At 33.3% G+C, this 10,795-nt stretch overlaps 2 protein-coding genes across 3 annotated transcripts; one reads left to right on the forward strand and one right to left on the reverse strand.

Annotated features, from left to right (window-relative positions):
- Positions 1-500: 500 nt before the first annotated feature.
- On the reverse strand, positions 501-4,540 carry LOC117324267 (mitochondrial import inner membrane translocase subunit Tim9-like). Its single transcript, XM_033880047.1, has 4 exons — positions 4,311-4,540; positions 3,352-3,415; positions 2,530-2,625; positions 501-1,620 (listed from the first exon to the last, which is right to left on the reverse strand). The coding sequence occupies exons 2-4, from the start codon at positions 3,388-3,390 to the stop codon at positions 1,513-1,515; spliced, it is 243 nt and encodes an 80-aa protein (XP_033735938.1). The 5' UTR covers positions 3,391-3,415; positions 4,311-4,540; the 3' UTR covers positions 501-1,512.
- A 671-nt stretch (positions 4,541-5,211) lies between these two features.
- Positions 5,212-10,414, forward strand: LOC117324270 (mitochondrial import inner membrane translocase subunit Tim9-like). 2 transcript variants are annotated; one of them, XM_033880050.1, is made up of 4 exons: positions 5,212-5,277; positions 8,614-8,698; positions 9,066-9,162; positions 9,798-10,414. In XM_033880050.1, exons 2-4 carry the CDS (start codon positions 8,682-8,684, stop codon positions 9,912-9,914), a joined length of 231 nt encoding a protein of 76 aa, XP_033735941.1. In that variant the 5' UTR covers positions 5,212-5,277; positions 8,614-8,681; the 3' UTR covers positions 9,915-10,414. The 2 variants fall into 2 exon arrangements, with proteins under 2 accessions (XP_033735941.1, XP_033735943.1); XM_033880052.1 differs by having other exon boundaries at positions 5,255-5,273.
- The last annotated feature ends 381 nt before the right edge of the window (positions 10,415-10,795 follow it).

Here is a 10,795-nt window from a genome sequence, read left to right on the forward strand (position 1 = left end):
AACTAGGCACCAAGGGGAACCTACATATGAAATTTGAGAAAGATCTCTTCAATACTTTCTCAGAAATAGAGATAACAAACTTCAATTGTCAAAATCCAAGATGGCTGCCTGTCGGCCATGTTGTTTTCCGATTGGTCTCAAAACGCAATATGCACAACTAGGCACCAAGGGGAACCTACATATGAAATTTGAGAAAGATCCCATCAGTACTTTCTCAGAAATAGCGATAACAAGAATTGTTTACGGACGGAGGGACGGACGGAGGGACGGCCGGACGGACGGAGGGACGGACGGACCACGGACCACGGACGCAGGGCGATTTGAATAGCCCACCATCTGATGATGGTGGGCTAATAAAAATCACTCCTGGGTGATGACAATGTGTATCAGGTGCATTGTGCATGTTTTACAAGTCAGAAGGAAACATTTTATAATATCTGAAAACAGAACTTGATCTCTGTGTGTCAGCTACAGTTTATAATAAATTAAACAATTCTAATTACACACAATTGTGATTGTATTCCATGAGTTGTATTTTATTCAATTTACCAGTAAACACTTCCTCACTCAAATTGTTCTATCAGAAAAAGTAAATCATAAAGTTGGTAAATCTTATGTTCACTGATAACATTAAAATGTTCTATATTACACTTCTTAAATACATGATTTGTAGGATAAAGATGGTGGCGGACCCCATATTATACTATACTTTCAGATCTGAAAAGTAATCCTATGAGCAGACAGTTTCAAAGCGGTAGCACTGTGTCAAATGGAATGAAATGGTCACAACAAAATTCAGATATATGTTCTATTAAATAGAAAGTGACCTTGACCTATGACCTTCAGCCATGAAAAGCAATTTCTAAGTTTCAATGAGGAGGCACTGCACTATGTTAAAGTGGAACAATTACAACACAACTCAATATGACGTGAAGAAACCATGTTCTATATATCCTATGACTTTCAAGTCTGAAGAGAAATCCCAAACAGGTACTTTTGTTAAGAAAACACTACAAGAGTGAAATCGGTCATCATAATGATATACATGTAAACGTAACCCTATTCATTAGTAAAGTTTCAAGATCTTTCTTAATTTGATGAAGGAATTTTACTGCAGCCATTTGTTAACATTTAGTCACTCTTCAGCTTCTGTTATATTGATAACAAAGCATTATGTTACTGTGAATATTCTTCAAACAACTGACTTAAAGGTAATTCCATGTCATTATATTAATTTTTTTTCTTTACTCTGTTTTAACTAGATTTTGGATTTAAATCAATACTGTGGATGTAGTTGATATACATAATACCCCATTCAGTAAATTAATTAAGTACAGTACTTCTTTTAATCTTAAATACCTTTGACAACACACAGCAGTCCACATACAAACACAATGTACATATACACCATCTTCCAATAGCAGCCGGAATCTGTATCTGTTGACTGAAACCAGACAATTCTCTTTACTGTCATAGATTTTAATCCCATAACACGAATTTCCATCAGCATTATCATGGATTAAGTTCATTAAGCTTGCCTAATTGATATACTTGAATTTTCTGAGTAATACGTCCATACGCCTCAAAGTGTTTCTCCAAACAGTTTGTTGCACACAATGCCTGAAAGATGAACGAAATGTTTATTATATACACTGTTATGTAGTTTATACAACAGGCAAATATTCTGTAATAAATGGTTAATGTAAAATCTATCTATTTATAACAACTGAAAGTTAACAACATAATCACTCTGTCTACCCAAATGGTAGAGTATGATGGGTCTGACTATGAGAGTACCAATGGAAAACCCAAGTGGTCACCTATAGGCAACAGTGTTATCACAGGACCACCTACATCTGAAATGTTAGAGGTTCAGCACAGCTAGAACCTTTTGAGAGATGTCGCAGTCAACACAATAACGTTAGATAATAAATCGGCCAACCAGCAGCTCCTCATTTTATGGGAGTATGTGCCACTTGACCACTGTAATTACTGGTCAAACTCAATATGAACTACATTTGTGTATAAGTTACGGAAAGACACTTTGAAGACCAGGTTTCTTTAATCAAACATATTCACATCTGTACATACTAACAACAAATTTAAGATACCAAATGTCCTAATGAAAATGTGTATTTTTAACAGATTAATGAAAAACATGATCTGTCCTTGATAAGAATGAAAATGTTTTGTTGTGAAACAGTGTTGTGTATCAACTATCAACACTACTTTAATTGCATATAGATATGTTTTTCTCTATACATCATATCAGTATGTGAAAAGAGAATAAAATGAATTTGAATTTGATATGATGTTAGAGTGAATTTTCTCTTTATGACTTGTGGAACAATTAAGTGAGATTTGTCTCTATGAGATTTCCCCTATATTGGGCTTCGACCTTTGACCCTTGGGCCAGCATTCAATTCATTCACATGTATTATAAACAGAATTTGATAATAATCCATGGGCTCAAGTTTTCTATGGAAAATGTTTATAAACATTAGCTAATCTTAGTATAGTACTACTTACCTCTGATTTGGTGACTCTCTTTGTGGTGAAGCTATGGACACAATCCACAAAGCAATGCTCTGCCAATTTGTTATATGTCCCAAAATATTCTCTAAACTGGAAAGAAATTAATTTACAAGACTTTAATACCTTTTTCAACTATATGATCTAGGAATATCAAAGTTATTCATTTGAACAAATTTTATTTTATATCAGAATACCATACATTGATATTGCTATATACACATATATATATGTACAGAAACTTAAAGGTTTAACACCTTTGGCCCTGAGATCATTTACATATGTATTTAAATAAACTTTGAACCCTTTCATTCCTTCATGCCTCTACCCCATTATTATGACCCTGCCCTTTCTTGCTTTGTATAATGATCATAAGGTGACATGTTGGAAAAGTTCTTTTGTGATTGTTGAATTTATACTATTTTTACATTTGAAAGGTCATGTTTCTCATATATCGCGATACATATCGTATTGTGACCCCTGTATCATGATGCGAATTGTATTGCTATCCCACCTTGCGATGAACAGCTCTAAAAATTATACACCCAATGGACAACAAAGGTTGCACTACATCATATGCTTTAGACACGTAAGATATTGATATATTTCATTATTCCAGTTCAGTAAATTAAAGTAATAGGACATGCTTCATTACAAAGTGGGGCCAAATCATCATGGAATGTAATATAAATTTTCTTATGCTTCAGTTACAGTGATAGCATTACTTACAAACTTGTACAGTATGTTGTACATTTATGTACCATTTATAATTAAAACAATCAATAAATTGTGTTTTTGTTACATATCCTAGTCTCATACCAAATTTTCTGGATTGATGTTGGGGTCTACAGCTGCCATGATCCTTATTGGAAACTTCTCTAACCTGAAACAGAATCACTGAAGTTAACAAAATCACATGTACAGATTTGCATCAAAACACAATCAGGGACCAATCTATGTTTTGTGAGAAGTTACCCTTTTTTGAGAAAGGGGAGGCTTGTTTTTGTTCAAATGTTGTATTGACAATTTCAATGATAAAGTAGTGATGTATTGATAATTTCCATGATAAAAACAACTATTTATATTCATGTTAATCAAAATAAACTGTCTAATTTGAGCTTTTTCATATTGTTTTTTTTACAAAAACAAACCTGGCATGACATAGATCAACACTAATACAACAATATTTTTGTAACCGTTTTACAAGCTGTCTGAATTCTTGGGTTTTACTGCACACAAAAAATGTGTTTAAGTTAACCAGACATTGGTAAGCGTGTGGCTAACCTGCTTACTTAGTCCAGAGACATATATATGTCGCTGCTTATTCGGGTAAGTTCAGGTGTGTCGTGACACAGACAATCAGGTTACATGTGCACCTATGTTGCCATTCGGTCCAAAAGTTTGTCAGCTACTCAACATTTCTCAAATTTTCCTAAAGTCTTTGCCAATTACTGAAACTATTTGGCAGAAATATAATCTTTATATAGGATTCAGTAATATTATATTTGATAGTACAAGTGTCATGATACACCCACGGGGTCATGTCTAGTCTTATATTAAAAAATAGCCAGAATACCTATATATATTAAGACAATACATGTTTTGTTTAATTTTGATGTGATATATAGGTATTTCGGGGTATTTTTTAATATAAGAATAAACATGCCCCTGTATAGTGACCACCTTACTCCAACAATGTTAGAAGATATATAACAGCTCGTGCAATTGATATATCGTTAGTTTTTTAAAACGAACTCCTCACACTTGTTTGTACTTACCTACACAAAATCTGTCTAAACACATGCACTTGCTAGATCTAGTCTACATAAGTCCGGACTTTATTACCGTCTAAGGTTTTGAGTTTATAGTCAGAGTTTTTCTTCCGAATTTAGATGATATTATTTTTTGAGTTCCAAGTACACATCGAAATAAGTTAATACGCTCATCAATCCGATAAAATACAGATTTTGTGCTTGACACGACATTCACATGTAAACACACCCACGTGGACTAAGACCACAATTAAGTACTTCCGGGTTCAGGCCCCACGAATGAAGTCCCCTCAAAAATGTATGTATTTCAGGAAAACAAATCAAATGCCTCTTTGAACTTGATTTCTGTTGATGAATTTAATGTGGATTTATAGTAGAGATGTCAATCTAGGTTTTGTGATGTAAAATAATAATATTGATCATTTATTATGTGCTCCAGGACCCTGTGTGATGAGTCCTGATTTGACCTCTACCCCTGACCCGGATGTATATAATCCACGTTGGTGACACATTTTGACAGCTATCTCCAGAAAATGCTGAACATGCTGGGTTGAAACTTTTATATTTTGCTTCTCAGATGTTGGTCTTGGCCAGGTGAGATGGAAAGTTGCATATGAGATGTTGGGAATTTATTATGAATTTTAATGTTACAATGAAACATATAGCGAAGCTAATTGTGGTCTTAGTCCACGTGTGTGAAAGTCATTCCAACTAACCGGAAATAAATTAGAATTCATATGTCGTAATATATGATATAGACTCTTCTAATTTAATTCCGCAAGATGTATCTAAATATTCTAGTATATTATATGAAATTGATCCTTTCTACCTACAAAGGATACCGATAGTTGATAGTATTGTAATAAATACGGTTTTACGACACCCCAACTTCGAAATAAAACTTCAACTTATGGCAATTAATAACATTTCCATTTCCGGTATGTGAGGTCAATGCATGTTGGAAAACACGTGGGTATGTTTTGTTTTCGAAAATGTCTGGAAGTGAGGAAATGGGGATTGTTTTCAGTTTTAATATCATGATGATAACATAATTTTAGTAGAGTGACCCCATCATCTCGATTCACTTGCAGAGTTATACAGTACTGGTAAAAGAGTAACGTAGCTCTGGACGACGGACGGACAATTTCTGACAGATGGTCGTCTTCAGAGAGCCGAGTAGGCAGGGCATGAATATTCGTTCTAGTAAAAAAGCTGATCTTTGGCCAGGTTCCTGTTACGGATTGTCCGCTATAATAGCAGGCTCCAAAATTCTGACTGGTCTCCTGTTTAAAGCTCCTTCAATCTGGCAACAACGATTGAAGGAGCTTTAAGCAGGCGATCTGTCAGAATTTTGGAGTTTGCGATTATTGTCAGTTTTAGGCAGTGCAATGAATTTTGTCAGCAGTTCCGTGCCATGGACATAGTGGTATACAGTATCCTCATATAAATAACGTTAACCTTGACATATTTTCAAGATCACAGGATATTAAAAAAAAAATATATATTGTAGCCTAAGTCTTATTGTCAGGTTCTTAAAATCCAGAGTACTCATATTTAGACAGTACGTTCACTGTTATAGGGTTCTTTGAAATCCCTCCATACAAACAGAGACCTGTATACTAAATTTTTAGTATATAGGTCTCTGATACAAATGATATCGAGCTATTTTTCAAAAATCTTCTCAATACCTATATAAGATAGAATCAAATACTTTTCATAGAAGGAAGGGTTTTATGGTGTTTTACTTAATTGTGAATTTCATGACCCTGGGGTCTCACGTTTGCCCCTTGGGAGAGGTTAAACTTTGCTATAGTTTATGTAGGGAATTCATTTTTTTGACAATCATTGTTTTATTTCTATTGGAATTCATTCTAACTTTCTTAAAATCATCAGCATGGGATGATAGCTTAATGATATGCACATGTTGGCCTACTCCAACAATGTTATAGGTTTTACACGGCGAGATACTTTTGACAGGCGCTAAAATATACAGGTGTTAAAATATTTTTAAAAACGACTAGAAAAGTGCTACAACGACATGGGCATGTATTTTGTGTGTTCTACACCGTATTATACTATATATTTGTGTCTGTGACATACATATGGGATATATATTGCATACATGATACATAGACATCGTTGTGACCTCTTAAGTGTTTTTTTTAAGCATATTTCGTTGCGCCCGGATTTCGGGCGGAAACTGCATCAAAGAATTAGTGCTTCGGAAATAAGAGGTCGTAGTCGGCAAAATAATATCTGATAGAAAAAGAGCCGACCAGCGGCCTCTTATGTTATAGGAGTAATGTTGGCCCTGACCCCAAGGACTGATGGGTGGTGCCAAAAAGGGTCAATTAATTATAAATTAACTGAAATATTTCAAATCTCAGGTGACCGTTAAGGCCCGTTGGGCCTCTTGTGTTATACAGATCTAATATGATTAACATTTTGCAAGTTACTGATGTTTTTATTTTGAAAATTACAAATGACCAATCAAAATTTTTAATACTGTACATATTAAATCTTTAGATCTGATACATATAATGTATTGCCTAACACAAACTAATTTCATTGCATTATAATTGGTCATGCATGCTGAATGCATTCAATTAATGTTGTTTATAGCCTGTAATGAGGCTAAATGATGTTTTAACATATAAATTACTATAGATTATCTTGTATGTATCCCAAGTTTCATAAGACCCTATAACTCAGACAGTTTGACAAACAGTCCAAATTGTACCCCTACAATATGCAAAAAAAAATAATTTTATTTGTTTTGTTGAAATTTTGCAAAATAAATTGACTATGACCTAGCAACCTTACTAAGATATCACTTATATATATATATGTATATACATGGGGTCTAGTAAGTAATAACGACGGTATAAACCAATATACGGTAGGTACTGGATCCTAACAAACAAATGTTGGATGCGTATTACTAAAAATAGATATATGTCAAGTAGTAATAACGACAGTACAGACTTGTCTGTACTGTTGTTATTACTACTTGACATATATATGTATATACATGTATATAATTGTCAAGTACATGTATATATACGTAGTAATAACGACAGTACAGACAAGTAAATTGTCAAATTTTTGAGGCAATCTGCCCTTTATCAAAGACATATATCGGGGATTATATTGGGTTACCAAATGGATGGGTCATTTTCAAGAAAAGAAGAACTATGTTATATAATTCATGGGCCATTTATAGAAATTTAAAGAATTTTTCTGAATCATGTGGGTCATTCAGGAAAATTGTTGGCCAATGGCCCCATGGCCCCATCTAAAATGATCCCTGCATACATATATATAGATATCACCAAAATCACTTTTAATCAAATCATGTTTTATCACTTTTTTTCCTACTGTTCAAAATCAACCTCTGTAAAGGTGATGAGCTGGATAGAATTACAAATTAAAGAACAAATTAATTTAATGCATTTTTCCACTTCTAATACTATCTTCTCCAGGCTATAACTTTTGAACCAATTACAATGTAATTTAAAGATAGCTTGATGAAGCTTAAAAATGTAGCTGCATCATTTGCAGGTAGTGTTCAATCACTGAGATCTTGACTTGAATTCCAAAGAAGTGACAATTTTCAGTACAATCATGTCCCAGTAGAACTGTTTAGGTCACCTGAGATAAAGTCTCAGTTGATCTATTGCAATCACCTTTTGTCCGGCATGTATTGTAAACAATTTACATATTCGACTTCTCCAAAACTGCTGAACCAAATTCAAATTCATTCTAACTTGGTTAATATTATCAGCATAGGATGACAGCTTGATGGTTTGTGGGGGGCCAAAAAGGATCAAATTCTCCAAAATATTTCAAAACTCAGGTTGTCAATAAGGCCCAAGGGCGTCTTAAGCTTGTTAACAGTTAAATAAATTATGACCTTATAAAATAGAATACCTTAATCACCCACAAGCGATGTGCATCACATTTGTATAAGGTAGCTGTACATATGCTAAAAGGTCAACTAAGTATAGCTTTGCAGTACAATATTATTAATGGTATTATAGGTCTCATTTAATACTTAGAAATGTGTATAGGGATATTTTAAAATTTTGTTTCTTGAATGGTTATTATTGATGACATTAGTGATGTCAAATTGGTTGAAAACCATAATCGATTAATCAGTAAAATTGGTTGTCTGCAACCAACTGATGATCAGTTCATAATCGCATCGAAACTTCCTCTTCATCATTTCTGCATTACAAAGATTATACTGGTCAAATGATACTATGACAATTATTTTTAATACATGTATTATAATTTATCCTTGTTTCAGATGAGAGGTCAAGTTCAAAGTTATAAATACAATGGCTGGTGTAGATCCAAATATAATTCAGGCGAAAAATGAAGATTATTATAATGTAAGTAATCTTCAATGCATCAAAGTATTTACGTTGTACATGTTCTCCTTTGTAGTAAATTATACACAGGCATGTGCATTATCATTTTGTTTGCAATAGGTAATTGAAAGTCACAGAATCTTAATAATTTAAAATAAAATGTTTGCAATCGGTAATGTTGATTATTTCGGGAATTAATTTTTAAAAGATCTAAGAATTCCTTAATATTAATACCTGCAATTTAAAGTGCAAAAAATATTGTGAATGTTCATTCCTGTAACCAGTAGGTTATTTAATAATTTCTTAAACTCTTTATCTAGACTCTTATGATTACCACGTATCCTGATTTACCAGTTGTTGAGTCTTATAAGTAAAATTTTATTTTCAGTACAAATCATTTATTGCAAATTATCACAAAGCATTGCAGCTTTGCTTCATGGATTGTGTCCACTGACTTCACCACAAGGAAGGCCTCACCAGTAGAGGTAAGACACAAGAGGGTCTTCATGTCGTATTTCTGATCTGCTGAATTGAAATACACAATACAAATGATTTCATCTACTTATCAAAAGTAACAATAATCTCGTGTACATGTTCTTGAACATGTATGCTCCTGTCAATTCTGTGCTGTTAACAGGTAATCAGTCCAATTTTTATACCCTATGTCCATCCAAGCTTTAAGGGGTGAAATAGGAATCATTCTGTCCATCCAAAAGGAACTTCATTTTAAAACTACATCATATGTAAAGGTACATGTACTGGTAAGCATGCTCCAGGCCCAATATCGGATCTCTTGGTTATTGATAAGAAGTTATTTAAAGAGATTAGCATATTTGATCCCGATGATCTTGAGTGTAAGTCGAGGTCATTCATTGGAACAAACTTGGTAGCCCTTTACCCAAACTTGCTGCAGGTTTCAATATCAGGTCGTTTGGCTAATTATGAAAAGAATTCCAATTCAGAAATTCCTCCAGAAGTTATGTCCCTTGAAACTAATCACAACTTGCATTGTCATCTGTTGGAATTATCATGTTATAAACATCATAATTGGAAACTGCTCTATAGGTTATTTCCTCATGATAATATTTGCTACTCAATATCAACACATCTATCTTTTCAGACATTTTGTGCAAGTAACTGTTTCCAGAATTACATTGATGTATCTAAGCGAGTTGACCTGAAAGCTATCGAATGGAGGAAAAGACAGGTGGAAGAGGCTGGAAATGTAGAGAGCTGATGAAATATTAACCTAGAATTAAAATATCATCTCATTTATCAGTGTCCATATTGGTGGAGATCTGGCAGTGGATTCCAGTAGACATAGCAATGTCACTTACCTAGATCAAGTTAGATGTTCTTAAAAGATGCATACAATCAGATATTCTTAAAAGATGCATACAATGTTTTTACTGAGTAAACTCTATAGTATTAACTTTGGTAAGGATACATGTGTTAAGAATTATGTGAGGAATGGACAATCAGATATATCGCATAACTTAGAAAATGTTACAAATGTAATCTGTCATAAATTATTACAAATAGAATTGGTCAGACACAGTCAACCTGTAACTTAGCATGTCCCTTCTCAGTTCTCTGACAGACTTAAACTGATGAATTGATAAGGTTATTCCTATTTATCATCTTTGTGATTGTGTGAGAGTGAGTTGGAACGTTTATTGTGACGTTTAATTTTGTCATTTTTGAATAAAATTATATTAATATGTTGAAATTCAAAAAGTTTTACTATTTATTTTTATATGAAATAAAGTGGGGAAATCCCCATAGAACCAACGTCCATTCAGTGTAGTTTAAGAAAAAGTGTATCTTCTAGGTCTCATTTTTTTTTTTTTTTTTTTCAATACTTGTAGAAATCTATAGCAAGTCTTTATTTACTATGACCTTTATATGAAAGGTTAACATTAGCCTGTGATCGGTATAAGTAGTCATGTCTATACAATAGTGTTCAGTATGGATACTTGATTACAGGCTTCTCATAAACAAAGGTAAAACCTAGGTATTTTATCTGAAACATTAAGGTATAACTTAGGTATTATAATCTGAAACACCATTATCATTTTATAATTGGTGTGTTTAAAGATTTGATCAGTACCAAACATT

This window comes from Pecten maximus, chromosome 3, assembly GCF_902652985.1.
Source record: "Pecten maximus chromosome 3, xPecMax1.1, whole genome shotgun sequence".
Taxonomy (NCBI): Eukaryota; Metazoa; Mollusca; class Bivalvia; order Pectinida; family Pectinidae; genus Pecten; species Pecten maximus.